Here is an 18,031-nt window from a genome sequence, read left to right on the forward strand (position 1 = left end):
TCCCTCGTGGTTCCATATTAAAAACTGCAAGCAGTACCTGATGTATGTACACAACATTATGGTCAAACTGCTCTACCCATTTGTTTGTTAGTTATATGCCAATAGCAGCTGCAGCACATCACAACCCCCCCCCCCACACACACACACATACACACACTCTTCTCCTACACTTTTTCATTCTACACTTGAATCCTATCAGTACTGGCTAACAGTACATTATTTGTAAGGTCTCCATACATTTTCTGAATTAACAGACAATTATTAGCATCCAAAATTACCCACAAATTGGTATTGCTAAAACAGGTTACTTTATCAAAGAAATTAAGAAATGAAATAAAAGCTACTACAACTGAAATCCCTCTAAGTAGTATCGCTCAACAAAGCGTAAACACTGCATTACATTGATTGATAAACACTGTTCATATATTTAGTTTTATACTCTTTTGGCTGCTGTAAAATAAAGCAAAGGGACAGCAAATCAAAAGCCTACCATTTTCTAGACATACCCGCAAGTTCGGTGGTTCGGGTTAACCCCACTCCATTCTTCATCTCTACACTTAGGCTCCCTTTACTCCCCTACCCTCGTTCCCACTACCCCCTCTTCCATTACATTTATTTTTAATTAACTACTCCCATTAATTGTAAACAGCCAATCAAATGAAGACCTTAATTAACTCAGCCACATCCTACCAACTTCCCTCCTGCACTGCTAAATACTACATATACATTCATTATACAAAACATAGCTCAATGCCTCTCATAGAACCTACAGTTTCCTATTTCACCACTATATCAGAGTATTCTAATAAACTACCATAAAACACAAAATGCTAACACTTTACATTACAACTCTTATAATACTCTCTGTAACTGCTCACCTGACTAATTATAACTCCCCCATACAAACACCCCAATCATGTTACAAAATCACAACCTCTTTTCCACAAGAAGAAAAAGTAAACATTCCCATATCCCCAACTATTTATAATACCACATTCATCAAACAACTAACTTATTATATACTCATCCACAATGATACAACCCATATCTCACTTACCTATCACAAATACTTCTCAAAACTACGAAATGCTCTTGTTTACATAGCTTCTAAATGGATAATTGGAGATGTACATCTAAACCCAGGACCTAATCCCTCCCCACTTCAGACGAACAAAGATACCAATTCCCACGCCACTTCAAACAAAGATACCTATCCAACACATAATATAGTTATTCTTACCCACAAAGGCTCAGACCTCCTGCTCCTTAACTTAAACCTTAAAAGTATCCTTAATAAAACTTAAGAAGTCCATGCCACCCTCTTACACTACTCCTCAGATATTTCCATAGTAACTGAAACTTGGCTTAAACCACACATCAATGACAATGAGGTCATTCAGTCAGGTTACAATATCCTAAGGGAAGATAGAAAAGGTAAAAGAGGAAGTGGAGTTGCCATCATGTTCAAAAACAATCTCATTCTACAACTGCTAAATCATACCCTCCCAGCCTTTGATAACGCCTAGATACTATTGAGAAAGCTTCAAATAAACTCAAATAAACACTTAGTCATAATAGCCACCTATATCCCACCAGGAAATAACATTACTACCATAATACATTTCCTACCATGGATTTCAAATACAATTACTCATGAAACCACCATCATGGGTGATTTCAACAGAGACTGGCCATCCTGTAATTCCCAGACTCCTAACAATTGCATTAACCTCTATGGATTCACACAAACTATTCAAACTCCTACCAGAATAAAAAAAAATCAAAGAGGCAGACCACCCTAGACTGGACACTAACTAACAAACTCTATCAATACCACACTGTGGCTGCCTCTCTGATGGCCTCAAAGATCACATACCAATCTACCTATTCAGTAGACGTACAAATCCACTCAAATATAGTAGCTGTCAACTAATCAGTAATATAAAAAATGTTAACCCCCAGACACTGATAAACACCCTCAAGCAATGCAACTGGACCCCTCCCCCCTTAAAACCATGCCCTTAGATGCAGCTGTACAATATTTCAATGACATTCCTCAAAATACTAATAACTAATTCTAATAATATTGCACCACCTAGGACTATCCATACCAAAACAAATTACAACCCATGGCTAACCATCTTCTTCCCGTTAGGGGTCGCCACAGTGGATAACCTGTTTCCATTTCTTCCTGTCCTCTGCATCTTGCTCTGTCACACCAACCACCTGCATGTCCTCTCTTACCACATCCATAAACTTTATCTTAGGCCTTCCTCTTTTCCTGTTACCTGGTAGCTTCATCCTTAGCATCTTTTTCCCAATATACTCAGCATCCCTCCTCAGCACATGTCCAAACCAACGTAATCTTGCCTCTCTGGCTTTGTCTCCAAACCTTCAAACCTGGGCTGACCCTCTAGTATACTTATTCCTAATCCTATCCAACCTCGTCACACCCAGTGCAAATCTTAACATCTTTAACTCTGCCACATCCAGCTCAAACTAATGCCTTTTTGTCAATGCCACTGTCTCCAACCCATATAACATAGTTGGTCTTACTACCTTCTTGTAGACCTTCCCTTTCACTCTTACAGGTACTCGTCTGTCACAAATCACTCCTGACACTCTTCTCCACCCACTCCATCCTGCTTGTACTATCTTCTTCACCTCTCTTCCACACTCACCGTTACTCTGAACTATTGACCCTAAGTATTTAAACTCATCCACCTTCACCACCTCTATTCCTTGCATCCTCACCATTCCTCTATCCTCTCTCTCATTCACACACATATATTCTGTCTTGGTCCTGCTGACCTTCATTCCTCTACTCTCTAGAGCATATCTCCATCTCTCCAGGGTCTCCTCCACCTGTTCCCTACTCTCACTACAATGTCATCTGCAAACATCATAGTCCACGGGGACTCCTGTCTGATCTCGTCTGTCAACCTGTCCATCATCAATGCAAATAAGAAAGGGCTCAGAGCTGATCCTTGATGTAACCCCACCTCCACCCATGGCTAACCAAAGAAATGAAAACCCTCCCTAAATTAAAAGACATAGCATGGGACCAGTGGTACCTCAACAAATCACAGCCAAATCGCTTAGCCTACCAAACTCTTAGAAACAAGGCTAAAAGACATATCAACTTAGACAAAGGAACTACTACACTAATATACAACAAAAACATAAAAGAAATCTACAAAAATTTTGGTCAGCAGTGAAAGGGATACTCCATCCTGGGCAAACGTTAACCTCACCTCCAACCACGCTTAATAACCTAGGGACTACAGCAGAACAATTCAACAAATATTTCACAGAGAGCATTCTGTCACACATCAAAAATAATTGCCCTACCCAATCAGCGTTACCTACTATAACCAGTAATAACAATAATGCCTTCCATTTCTAACCCAGCCCCACAAACTCCATCCTAAAACAACTTTGTAAGCTAAAACCAACAACAATAGCGGCTGATAATCTGCTGGCTGACTTTCTCAAGATAGCAGCTGAAGCAATCACTTACCCACTCTCACTGTATTACCTCAGCTGAGCTGCCTAATTACAGGCCTACTGCCATCCTATCACCCCTATCCAAAATCTTAGAAAGGTGTATTCATTCACAACTTCTCTAATATCTCACAACAAATAAATTGCTAGCTAATACTCAACAAGGATTTAGACCCAACCACAGCACCACTACTATCCTACTGAGTTTCATTACTACTATTAATCAACCACCATAATGAGGGTAAAATAGTTTAATTGGTCTTTCTCAGTATGTCAAAAGCCTTTGATAATGTATTTCATCCCAAGTTTTTGATTGCTCTCAATAACCTACATCTCGGCCCCTCTGCCATCACCTGGTTTCAGAGCTACTTATCTGGGTGCCAGCAAGCTGTGAAATAAATACAAGACGTCCCACAAGGATCCATACTTGGACCTCTTCTTTTCAGTATATTCACTAATGACCTTAGTTCAGCCACCCCCCAGATTCTCTCATCCAATATGTGGATGACTCTACACTCTTATGTGCTGCCCCTACCATACAACAACTACAAGACATTACACAAAAATCCTTTACTGCAATTGAAACATGGCCTTCTACATCACAGCTTATTTTAAATTCCAGCAAAACCAAATTTATGATCTTCCAACCCATCGAAGTCTCAGACCCTCCTCTAACATTCCTCATCTCTACCGCTGAAAATAAAACTGTTGCACCTGTACCTCATTCTAAACTATTAGGAGTGGTAATTGACAATAATATAAAATTTGACCAACATATCACGCAAACAATCAAGAAGGTATATATAAAATTGGGAACATTATATAATAATAAACAATTCCTGACTAATATTACTAGGATAGCCATTGCCAGAACCCACCTCCTATCTACTCTCATTTATGCCACCCCTATACTTACCAACCTTAAGAAAATTGACCTCGATAAACTTGAAATATGTTATAACAACAGTAAAATTTGCCACTAACTCAACCCACTAATCACAGCACTGTTTCACCCTAAATGAACTCTGTTGGTTAGGACTACACAATTTACTAACATATAATAAACTCATAATAGCACATAAATTACTCCACCAACCAGAAAAAACAAAGGGCCACCCAGAACATAATAGTGGCTTACACACCAACAACTGAACACTTAAATCCACCAACAAAACTTTACTAAAAATAAACAGGTCTACTAATACTACTGGAGACTCTCTTTACTCTAGTCATGCAGTAAAAACCTGGAACACACTTCCAAACTCTATTAAATCCATAGCAAATATAACACACGTAAAATCACTTATCAAACATATGGCTCTGTCCATGCCACAACCCAGGTTAACTTTGCAATATCTATAACACTATCTCTCCTTTTATAAAAACAACACACCAAACTAACCACATTATTTACCACTATAAATTTCTCTTTCCTTCCTAAACATGAACAATCTCATTCTCTTCTCTAGCTACATAAAACAAAATTATCCCTTTCAGCTGCAACCTGGATAGGTTGCATGATTAAATAAAATAACATTCACTCCTATATTCCTATCAGTCAGGTGTATTTCCTATTAACATCTCATCGTAACGTACAAATATTTTTTTGATCTGTGTTTTATTTCTACAGAACCAGGTTTTTACTCTGTGTTTTTATACTAATTAATGTAATGATGCGGTGATACTGTATATATCACTGTACAATCTAGTTATGTGCTATACCAACCCATAACAAATAATGTTATAATGCCCTTTTTGCTTGTTACTTCTGTACAAACTACACAAAAGATTCTGTATGTAGATTACTTTTTCAGTGTATATGGCTATTGATGGCTGTTTATGTGGAGCTTTTCACTCCGGGCCTCTCCTGAAAATGGGCACCTGCCCAAACAGACTTTCCCAATGAACACATGTAAAATAAATAAATAAATACAATGTGTGTGTGTGTGTGTGTATGTATGTATATATATATATATATATATATATATATACACACTCTCTAAGTTTAAAGAAAAATAATATATTGTACTGTTATATATTTCATTCTAAAGCAGTATAGCCCAACAGAAGATCAATAGAAAGTATTACTCTGAGCTAAGTAAGCGGTGGTGGTGCTGCGGTAGCGTTGTTGCCTCGCAGTAAGACGCTGTCCGGTTCGACTTTCAGCTAGAGCGTCTTCTGCGTGGAGACATGCGTGAATGGGCGTACCTTTGTTAAAGATTGTGCGTCAGGGCTGGTAACTCTGCACGTAAAAATCAACTACCAAATCATTAGCAGATCGGAGTTTCGCTGTGGCGACTCCTAACCGGGAAAAGCCGAAAGACGCAATAACTCTGAGCCAAGTAAGAATCCTCACCTTCAGCATTCGTAAATTTTGATTTGAGAGGGATCCCTCCTTCTCAACCCACCTGCAAGTACCTAACAAGATAAAAGGAGATGCAAAGTAGTATAGTGCACCAGTCGTCATAAAACTTTTGTTCGAGTGTGCTGCTCTGCATGTCTTACACAGAGGATGGAAAGGTTTGACAAAGCTCATCGTTTGTCTTTTATATCAGTATTCAATTCAGACGGCATGAAGTGAGGTTATGAAAGAATGCAAGTAAATTATTCCTGCATAGCTCTTAACAAAAATGCAGAGTACTGGTTCTCACAATGAGTAACAAATGGGTAAAATATGGAGCACATACCGTCTTACTAAAAACTTCAACAAGAAAACTCAGTGGATGGTTAAACGTGCTATTTCATACTTAAACGTTATTTTGATGGATTAATACGATTTAGTACTATTTAATATGGATCCATCCATCCGCAGCCCATTTTTCTCATGTTTGCACATGAAGTTAGGGTGTCACTTCAACGGTGATAATCATCCAGGGACAAGATTTATACCGCTTGATGGCTAGCCCTGCCGCGGTAGTTCTTCCGCACCACACACTTGCACTCACACCTGTGGTCAGTTGAGAGTGTCCTACTCCAAGCCTTTGGAATGTGGGAGGAAACCGGAGCACCTGGAAGAAACCCACGCGAACACAGGGAGGGCATGCACACTGCACGGAACACACCACAGCCAATAATCCAACCAGGGAACCTCTTTCTAAAACACTGCAATAAACCCTTTTGATGTGGAACTGCTAGGAACTTAAACTTTTAACACTCAAAATGATGACAATCTTCATAATGAGACACAGTTGATAGGCATGGATTCCCGAAAAAGCTTAAATACTCAGTAACCCTTGCAACAAGAATTAAATTTATTCATTTAATGAGTAGGTTACAGGAGGTTTACTGAGTATGAAAAACGGACAATATCAGTGATACCACTCGTTCATTCACTCATGTATCATTGCCGTTATCCTATTCAGGATCGCTGGGACCGGATCATATCACGCTACTTAAGAGGTTAAAATGGAGAACTAATTTTGGACAGGATACTAGTCCATTGGAACGTATCCACTCAGGTACAGTCACGGATCTGGCGAAACGACGCCTCACCTACCGAAAGTATTGTGAGGCCGTGGAGAATCTCTTAACTGTCCAGATTTTTGCCTCATATTTTTGGTCTAGTCCTCATAAAATTTGTGGTTTTCTGACAAATTATTGATGATGAAAGTCACTAAGTTAGGACATATATTTGAGTTTCAGACTTCATATCCTTCAGAAAATTCATGATAAACAGGATTCATGATAACACATCCTGTTTATTATTATAGCAGTCTTCTATGTTTGTTAAGAGCGATATTTAAAATCTCTGTCTAGTTTTGGACCCCCCCCTTTATTCTAGAGTCTGTCCAGAGTTATTGCACTAATATGTTGAGAGTGAGATATGTGCCAAGCTTATATGGCGCACACCAGCTCCGCTCAGTAGATACTCCGGCCACAAAGAAACCAGAGAAACAGATAAGCGCTGTGTGAGGGTCAGTAAATAGTAATTCCTCCCTTAATAATAGTAATCCCTTGCTTAACGCACCGTCCCGGCAAGGTACGGGAATACTTCATTATAAGGAATTTTGAGAATTAAAAAGTCGATGCTCTTTGCAGTTCCTCACTGGAAGGGTCTGCCACACATTTAGTGGAATGACTTTTTAAACCTAATTTCATTGTAAATAATACTGAGTTACATTATTAATTCACCAAAATAACTTTCTATACAAACTAGCGCATGCTACCATTTATCTGAAGTTATTAGTAAGGTGTTCCATATTTTATCATTTGTTCCTTATTTTGGAGGAAGAATATTTACAGCTATGATCACCTTGCAAAGCAGGTGTTCCAACTACAAAATAAAATGTACGTAGCCTGATTTGTTCAGTATAATTAGATTTGTATCTTTGTTTGCTTAAGGTGCAACTTAGACAGCAAAATGCTGGAGCCACCAGTTTGCAAAATCACAACCCTCCTCCTGCTCCGCATACTGCGCATGCGAAAGACTACGCACGCGCAATTAGTGAAAGCAGCAGAAATCCTGACGGGAAGCATGAATTTGGTACCTTACTAACCCCAGAAGTCAGTAAACAAAGCCCCTGTTTTAGTCGCCATGGGCCATCCTCCTTTGGAATTCAGTGACTGCTATCATGATAGCCCCGATTTCAGGGATCGGCTGAAATGTTATGAGCAGGAGTTGGACAGGACAAATAAGTTCATTAAGGATATCATTAGGGATGGGAATTCGCTCATCTCAGCTATCAAAAGTGAGTATCGCTAAGAAATAGGAATGTAGTTTTCAGTATACGGGATCGTTGATAAGTCCCTTTCACTGTTGCTTGTGCTACGGTATACATAAATGTGCAGTGAAGACTGTGTCTTTATCATAAGATGGTTTGAAAGATACATGGTTTTGTAGGTGGGAGTGCTGACAATTCCTGTCCGACTGTTTATTTAGCACGTATCACTGTTTGTACAGTGACTGATTTGCCTAAAAAGTGGTACAGTAGTGTTAAAATGTATGTTCTAAACTGTTTGCGTTAAGAAATTGTAGAATAATGTGCTTGTTTGATGCCCCGAGCAGATACGATCATCCTTGCAGACTAACACCAGCACCATCCACTCTACCTAGAGTGTATGTGAAATAGGCTGTGTTTCTCTAGGCAAGATTTCACATGTAGAACAGAAGCTGTGTTTGTACCATGATTAATGATTTCACTTGTATAGTAGCTAGGTACAAAGACTGATTTTGTTTTTGCGCATCTTGCATACCTGCAGGGCAGATAAACAGTTTTCTACTAGCCAAAGTTGACCTAGGGAATGTTAATTGTAATTATCCTGGTTTCATTCCCACCACAGTACTCTCCTGCTTATTTAGTAATTAAACAGATTTCAGCCACCTTATAGTCCTCAGCAGTTTGATATTTTCATTTGTTACAGTCTTTTTCTGTAAGATACATTTTAGAAAAAAAAAACAATTGCGGCTTTTCGGAGAAAAGTTGATCAGTGAAGCCATTATTTTATTATTAACAGAGATAGCAATGTAAACACACCTGTTTAATTGTTATTACAAGCATCCATATAGGGCTTTCCTAAAAAGGAAGTGTTTTAAACTGCAGCAGTTTGCGAAACAACTCCTTGGTGTATACGCACTATTCATAGAATTGCTGATTTGTATGGAGTTGTAGGAAGGCAAAATCTTATCAAATTGACCAGGGGAGAAATGTAGATTCCCCAAAAAGTTCAGAACTACGTGGTCGACTGACAAGTATTGCAAAACATGATTTGCATTCTTACTTTATTGACACACGTTTTTGATTAAATGCTTACATGTGTTTTACAGTCTTGGGGACAGCTTTGGCATATGAACAAATGTAGGCATTCTTTAAATAGGGTTGCCACCTTTTCAAATGCCCAAAATGGGACAGTTGTGGTACAAACATCAGATTTTGCAGGCCAAAACATACCCATGACCAATACAAAAGACAGAACTTCACTTTTTGCTTAAATAAAAGCTTGTTCTTGTAGCATTTTAGTTGCTTATTCTGTTTCTGATAACATTTAGGTGTTTCAGATACAGAATAACTGTTTTATGAAACTATTACATAAAATATAGGAAATAATTTTGCCCAGAAATCTCAGGACATTGGCCATTTTTACAATTTTTTTGCAGGGCACAACTGCCCAAAGAGGGACTGTCCCTCACAAAGTGGGATAGGTGATAACCCTCTATTTAAATTGTGTTAACAGTTGTCTTGACAGTTTGTGATTCTTCAGTTTTTTTTCATAGGCCTTAATGTCTTAGATAATTCTTTTAGCTGACTGCTTAAAAAAGTGCAGGGTGGAGAACTGGGGCTTTTTTAACTTTATAAGGTGGTGTGCACGTGAGTATGTCTTTGTCAGTGCCTGTCTCTGTTGTATATGTGTAGATAGTATGGCATACATATTTGTTGGTGTTATGGATTGTTATCTGGTGTTTGGATAACCAGTTAGACCACCAGAGGGTGTACGTGCATCATTTGGCTTCGTGTCAAACTATGACATTTTGTGTTCAGAGATTGATTGGAGCTTTAAGTTCAGAATGATGTTTCTTCTTCTGCAACACTTCACAGTGTTTGAATTACAGTTTGAGAGTTTTGGATCCACGCATTTCACTTTGTGTAAATTTGAGTATGATTAGTTAACCTCTCAGGGATTTTTCATATTAGCTGTCAGTCTTATTCTCTTCTCACAGTGTTATTTTAATCCAGGGAACTGAATCTGCAAAGTTAGAAGCAGCTTAGTGTGACTGATTTAAGTGCAGAGCTGTACAAACAGGCACATAGTACTCATTGGTTTTATTTTACTGTTTTTACAACCATATGTCTTATGCAGGGGAAGAAGTATGTGTTTGGTGATGTCACACAATAATTGACATATGTTTTCAACTTAATGATTGTTGTGTTGACACTGCAAAAAAGTATTTTAAGTAGTAGACAGTGGAGAGCATTTTAATTTACAGTAGAAGAGACTGTCAGAACTGTTGATTGCAAAGTCCTTGGAGCCATCTGAATCCATTTTGTTGGCTTTAATGAGTTGCCTATTTCTGTATAAATATAGTAGTTATATGAAGTGGAGCACACAAATTTGAAGAGCATGCCTGTGTATACTTTACAGTTGATGAAATGAAATTTCCAGTTACCATAGTGGGGTCATCCAGGGAGATGTGCAAACTAATATGGACCATACTGTAAAAAAATCATTTGATTTCTTCTGTGCATTGCCTGTAATTTTGAGTATGTCAGTATAGATCCCAGACAGTAATGCAGTTAAGTTGAACTTGTATAGCAAGTCCACTTCTGGGGTTTCATTAATTTATTTTTTAAATGTTTTTTAACTGTTTGGGCATTTTATATCTGTAGAGGAGATTTAAGATATAAATGCAGATGTGCAAGTTCAAGATTTGTGTGCTGGGAATAGGAGTAGGATAAAATAGTGTACTCTTGCTTGGCATTGCCATTTTAATGAATGGTGGAAGAGGTAGGTGGTTATGGTTTCCACATGTGACATTACTCATGAAGACTGGAAGCACTGTGGAAGTAACATATCTCGGTTTCACATGGCTATAGTGGAATCAATATAATGTGTAAACATCAGTTTGAAAGCACAGCACCAGTTAAGTGAATTTCCCTTCTGTAGGTGTTGTACTGGTTCAGGTCTAGCCTGTGATCACTGAAACGCAGAAACATTTTAATTTAACTGCAGCTGAAGATAGCATTGCTTACCTAGCAACCAGTGTCTTCACTTTCTGCTTAGGTCACAGATCCTAATTCATCAACGACTTAATTAACTTTTCTTCCACACAGGGTAACATTTAGGTTGTGTCTGTCTTATACATTGTTAAATTCTTTCACTGTTTTTGGTTCCTATGCAGAGAAAAAAAACTTTCTCAGTTATCCGCCAACTTAAAAAAACACTTTTTTTATCGTCTTTGACCTGCTCTTTTTATGTTTCTAGACTGTGTTCTTTTATTTTCAATTTTATCCATTTTTAAATAGTCAGCTCATGTGGACTTTGTGGATATTCTTAAAGTACTTAAAATTTTATCACCTGTTTCCTCTTATTAAACCCTTATCATTTTTACATGGGTTCTAATGAAGTTTTTGCAATATTTTCTTGTCTTTTCTTTCGTGGTGCTTTCTCAGTCTTTTGTATGTCTCTGAGAAAATAGGTTATCTGTACCTAACTGCAGGCAGTACTTCAGAAGGGATCTTCATGGCTTTTTTTATTGAGGAATAACTTATTGTTTTCTATTGGTGATGCTTTTTCTTTCACATGACAGTACTCTATTTGACTTCTGTCATTTTGTCGCACTGCTTGCCTGCCTTTATTTTATCTGCTATGATTCCACCCAGTTCTCTTTCTAAATGTGAACTTTCTCTGTGCGATATTTTTCCAAGATGCATTGTTTTTATTGAATTTAATCTGTCTTGTTTCAAACCATTTGCTTAGGCTTGCCAGGTCTCTTTCTTCCAGCTATTTTACACCTTCTTGTGCATCAGCCGTTCTACATATCTTTGAGTCAAAGGTAGATTCCCTTGTAGACCTTCTGCATTGTCATTTGCACACATTTGGAAAAGGGGGTCTACAGCCAGCCTACTCCTACCCCCCTCTCTAAACCTCAATTCTCTGATCTCTCCTTAACCCTAAAACTCTTTCTTCTACCTAACCTTCAGATCCCACTTTCGCTGCCTAATTCTAAACACCATCCCTCTCCTTAGTTCTAAAACCCCTCTCCAGCTTCCTCCCAACATGATTGAGTTTGAGCACAAACAGCAGTCTAGATGAGCTACAAGATGCTCAAGTCCCTAGCTTTGAGACAATTGCTTTTGAAAGATTGAGACTCCATCACCTGTAGTGAACCCTTGTCAAAGGCTGTCCCCAGAAATGGCACCCTGTGGTACTCTGCAGGGAACTATCCTTTCATTTAAGAAGTCTGTTTGTTAGTGTTTCAGCCATTCTACCATCCAGTGATACAGTTCAAGATTGTTTAATTTGTTCATAAACTGTTCGTTTGGTCCTGGGTCAAGTGCTCTGTTGTAATTGAAGTAGGCAATATTTACTGTTGTTTTCTGGTTCACTGCCTAACTAGTTAGAGAACTCTTAGAATTTGTTTTGGCATTTCTTAAAGAAGCTACGCTGTCACTGATGCGGATGCATTATTTCCTTGCCTTCTTGATGTGTCAACATTTTGTCCTTCAGCAGTGATTTAATGATTTATCTGTAACTGAGGTCAAGCTGAGAGTTCGGTAGTTCCAGTGTGCAGGCTTTGTTTTAGCTCTCATAGATGGAGAATGCAAGAAGTGTGTAGTATAATGAGAGGTTAAAGAAGATGGAGGACAGGAATAATAATAGGTGTGTTGAAATTACAGACGCCCAATAGTAAGACACAGTTTTTACACATCAATGTACCTCACATGTATGTTGTGCGACCCTGTATTACTGCCATCAAGAGGTGGCAGACTTCCGTGTATTTGTTGTTTTATTTCCTATACAGTTGTTATAATAATATGCATGGTTGGTTTGAACATTAGGATAGGTTGATAATGTGTAGAGCTTCTAGTGTGTGTGTGTGTGTGTGTGTGTGTGTGTGTGTGTGTGTGTGTGTGTGTGTGTGTGTGTGTGTGTCTGTATGAAAAAGACACTGCTTATGAAAGAACCATTCAACCAAGACCACCATGGATTTTAGTGGTGGTGCTGCGGTAGTGTTTTCGCCTCGCAGTAAGACGCTGTCCGGTTCAATTCTCAGCTAGAGCTTCTTCTGCGTGGAGACATGCGTGAATGGGCGTACCTTCATTGAAGGTTGTGTGTCAGGCCTGGCAAGCCGGTACATAAAAATCAACTGCCAATCATTAGCGGACCGGAGTTCCGCTGTGGCGACCCCTAACCGGGAAAAGTCGAAAGACACAAACTTCAGTGGCAGTTTAAGTAAGTGATCATTACCTCATATATGAGCGGTAAGTCTATTGCAGAGAGTTTCTGTGTGTGTTTGGGCATGTGCATATGTTTGTAAAGGGGTACATAGTGATGTTTGAATGTTGAGATGGCAGCACTGGTCTCCAGATTATATATTAGCATTTGCAAATCTAAGGACCTGAACACGGATTCCTGGACTTGCCTCACTGTTTTTTTTTATAAGGTAACTGTTGTGATCTTTGGATAGAGGTGCACTCACTGGAAGCAGTCCTCACCTTGGAAGGTGCAGACATTTGTGCAGTCACGGAGACCTCCTGGGTCAAGGCCGTGGAGAGCACCCCAGCTATACTAGTTTATACCACCTTCCACACATTCAGACCACAAACTGAGAGCATGAAAACTAAAGAAGGTGGTGTATCAATATTCATTAAAGATAAATACACCTCCAGGAAGGTACAGTATGAGTCCCTGGAGATACTTCAGGTACAATTAACTGTTGGTATGACACCTGTTCACGTCATTGCCAGCTACTGGATCCTCCTCCATGAATCAGGACACCCAGTCTGCCTATTTGGATCTACTTGAGTCTATCGGGATACAGTCAAACACCATGGTTTTGGGTGACTTTAACTACTCTTCCATTGACTAGGTTAATTACTTGTGCTCAAACTCCCTTGCCCAAAGTTTCCTTGACTTCATTAACTCTAATGCCCTGGACAGCTGGTTGACACTCCCACAGGGGGTGCAAATATCCTGGGTCTGGTGCTTACCAATATGGGGAACCACTGTAGCACCCCCACTGTGAAGTCTTCCTTGGTGAGATCTGACCACGGATCAGTGTCATTTGAAGTCCCCCCCCCGGCAGCTAAACTAGAAAACTATTCCAAAGCATATTATAACTTCCTACGTGTTGGTATAAATAGCTTCACTGCACCTTCCCCCTCAGATAGAACTGGCAACTATGCCAAGTTATACACCATGGTTTTATACAAACGCTTGTATAACTGGATTGACTTGGCCGTACCTGACAGGACCAAAACAATCTTCTTCTCAAGGAAGAGCAAACCTATCTGGCGGATGATTGCCATTAACAGGCTTTACAATAAGAGGAATAGGTTATTATCTAAGAGTAAGGGGGAGTAAGCCATAAACTGAAAACACTCCCTCCTCAGCTTAAACAAGTGAGTAAGACTTCTTGTGAAGTCCTCCAAAGCAATCTATGAATCCTAATTAGCTTCCTCAACTAAAGACAACCATAAGGCATTCCTTAGTTACTTCTGTAACCTAAAAGAAAAGGCCCAGATTTTTGCCAAACTGGTAGTTAATGATACCACATAAACTAAGCCTGTGGGCATAGCTAACCTGTTGGCCGACAGGTTCTGTGAAAATTTCACTTTTCTGTCCCCACCACACGTACTGCATGACATCCCTACCACCTGTCCCCTACCTCGTATCTTTAAAGAGCAGGTCGTAAATGTTCTCTCTAAGACCAAAAACACAGTATCTGTGGGACCTGATAACATCCCGGGCTGCATCTTCATGGGCTCCAACAAGAATTAGAACCACCGTTGGGTACTCTTTTCAATCATAGTCTAAGCACTGGCTTCATCCCAGCTGAATGGAAAATAGCCACTGTTATTCCCTTGCACAAAGGTGGTGCGTCCACTGACCCTGGGAACTATAGACCTATTAACCTGATTAGTCTTATCTGCAAGGCCATGGAGTAAATCATCATGGACATTATCAACAAAGGTATAGGTAATCTCCAAACACTTGACCCTACTCAGTTTGGATTTGTGAAAGGGAGATCATGCCTTGTTAAACTTGGTGGACTTCTTCGCGACAGTCACCAAGGCCCTGGATGAGTGGAAATCTATGCATACAGCCTACCTATACTTAGCCAAGGCATTTGACACTTTTCCTCCACTCAGGCATCATAGACAAACTCACCCAGCTAGGTATCAACCCTTATATCGTTAGATGAGTCGCTAAATGGCTCACTGGTAGAACCCATATAGTCAGAATAGGAGAATCCGCCTCCAACAGCAGACCTGTATCCAGTGGTGTCACAGGGATCTCTCGTGGGACCTCTACTGTTTGGAATGTATTTCTCCAAAGTACAAGCAAAAACTAATGGTCTGTGGCTGACAAAGTTTCGTGATGATTATATCAATAACTCTTGAAAATGTCCTGTCCTGGTTCTCCTCCAGTATAAAAAATGAAACCCATATACTCAGTGATACCAACATCAGCTGAAATACTATTAACTCTGAAGCCTGTCCCACACAATCAACCTGTACAACTTCTCCCAACTAATACAATCTCCAACCAGACCAAATAAAGATGGTACCTGTGGTACCATCATTGACTGGATCCTAACAACTCACCCAAACCTTATCACCAAAGCCGGAACATTACCTGATCCTCTCAGCGATCACCGACCATCTCCCATCTCCACTGCATAAACAACACCACTACAGCCAAACCCACAACCTGTATTTTTCAACCCTCTAACTTTCTCCGAATGCTTAAATCATACTGACTGGTCCCCCCTAAAAACCCTTCCTCTAGATGATACCGTTTCATACTTTAACCACTCATTCCTAACCCTTCTCAATCAGCAAGCCCCCCCCTTGAACCAAATGCATCAAATCCAATCCCTGCCCATGGTTATCAAAAGATAATAAATTTGCCTTGCACCAAAGGGACAAAAAATGTAAACAGTATCAAAAACATAAAAACTCTAATACCTTCCTAGAGTATAAGCAACTACGAAATGCGGCAACAAAACTAATAATTAAAGACTGCAAAGCCTACTTTTCCAAACTCCAGTCCTTAAACTCAACAAATCCCCAAAAATTCTGGGACTGCATCTCATCCATGCTGTATCCCGGCAACAAAGAAAACCCCTGCCCAGATCTCAACCTCGAAACAGCCAGCCAGTTCAACTCTTTCTTCATAGACTGCATAGCTAAACTGTCAGCCTTCTTCCCACCCCCTCCTCCTCCCACCACCATCCCTCCTGCCCTAACAATCACCCCATTCATCAAGCTTCCTCCACATCCTTCTGCCTCAAGTCCATCCCCACAAGCACTATAAAAAGACGTCTCCTCAATCTCAAACCCTGTTGCAATGCACCCAACAACCTTCCACCTACCTTCCTCATACAATCTGCAGACAGCATTGCCTATCCCATCTCTATTCTTATAAATAGATCCATACAAGAATCATACGTCTCTTCTATCTGGTGCCGTGCTTACACCATCCCCCTCCACAAAGGTGGCAAAAATACTGATACCACCAACTTCAGGCCTATTGCCATCATTTCCCCGCTTTCTAAAATGTTAGAGAAAACAATACAAGCACAACTCGTGGAATGCCTAAACTAAACAATCTCCTCCCCCTACCCAACATGGCTTCCGTCCTGGCCACAGCAACTTGACTGCCCTTCTTTCCTTTCTTGAAACCATAAGCCTCGAATGTGACTCAGGCAAGTTCATTTCCACACTATTCTTAGATCTGTCAAAGGCCTTTGACACCATCTCACACACCCTATTTGTATCCCAACTCTCCACCCTACACCTCTCTCCCACCACCATCGTCTGGTTTTCCATCTACTTGTCCAACCGCCAACAAGCTGTCCAGTGGAAAACTGCAACCTCCCCCTTCCTTCCCACACCCACAGGTGTCCCAGAAAGTTCTGTTCTTGGCCCTCTTCTCTTCAACCTATTCATTAACAACTTTCACCAATCCATCCCAGACTCCTCTATCATCCAGTATGCAGATGACTCAACAATCATCTGCTCAGCTTTCTCCCCATCCGAGCTCCTAGCAAAAATCCAACTAGCCTTCACCAAAACAGAAACTTGTATGCAGTCTAACCATCTGGCACTAAATGCAAATAAAACCAAAGTAATATTTTTTTCAAACTCCATTGACAAATCCACATTCACCATACAGAGCCAAAACAACACCCTCCTTGAAAGTGTTCCCAGCACCAAACTTCTTGGCATCATTATTGATGAAGAACTAAAATATGACACCCATATCCGCTCCATAATCAAGAAAATCCACCAAAAGTTGTGTCTCCTCTACAGGCACAACCGCTTTCTAGGCCCCTCTACCCGTCAGACTCTTGCATCCACCTTCCTACTCCCCTCCCTTATGTATGGTGCCTCTCTTTTCACCAATCTCCATCTTAGGCTTCGGTCCAGACTTGAATCCTGGTACCATAAGATCTCCAAATTTGCAACCAATTCAAAAAACTCATCCCACCACTGCCACTTCCTCCTCACCCTCAACTGGCTTGAGCTACCCAACTACCTACAACTCACCATTGCCCACAAGCTTATCTTTAAACCTGCCAACTACCCAGCTCTTGCTACTTCCTTAAAACCTTACATTCTCAGCCGCTCACTCAGAGCCAAAAAACAAAATCTCCTTCAGTTCCACAAACCTGCATGACCTCCTGGCCATCTACTGCTGTCCCACTCCTTAGCTAAACAGTGGAACTCTGTCCCCACACACCTACGCAGCCTACCTAACCATAGAAATTTTAAATCTCAGCTACTCTGTCATCTTTCTTCCAAATGGGAATGCCCTTGCCACACTCCAACTTAAACCCCTCCCCCCAATCCTCCTTGCACTGACT

At 40.1% G+C, this 18,031-nt stretch overlaps 1 protein-coding gene across 3 annotated transcripts in view; it reads left to right on the forward strand.

Moving 5' to 3' along the window:
• Positions 1-7,922: 7,922 nt before the first annotated feature.
• Positions 7,923-18,031, forward strand: part of OPHN1 (oligophrenin 1) — a 2,670,560-nt gene continuing 2,660,451 nt past the window's right edge. For 2 of the 3 annotated variants that reach the window (XM_044057104.1, XM_044057105.1), the window contains exon 1: positions 7,925-8,192. In XM_044057104.1, the coding sequence (XP_043913039.1) occupies positions 8,039-8,192 (154 nt within the window). In that variant the 5' untranslated portion in view covers positions 7,925-8,038. Of the gene's footprint in view, positions 8,193-18,031 lie in introns of all 3 variants that reach the window. The other variant, XM_044057106.1, reaches the window with a different exon arrangement.

This window comes from Protopterus annectens, chromosome 15.part0 (genome assembly GCF_019279795.1).
Source record: "Protopterus annectens isolate FY-2018-M chromosome 15.part0, PAN1.0, whole genome shotgun sequence".
In the NCBI taxonomy this organism is placed as follows: Eukaryota; Metazoa; Chordata; order Ceratodontiformes; family Protopteridae; genus Protopterus; species Protopterus annectens.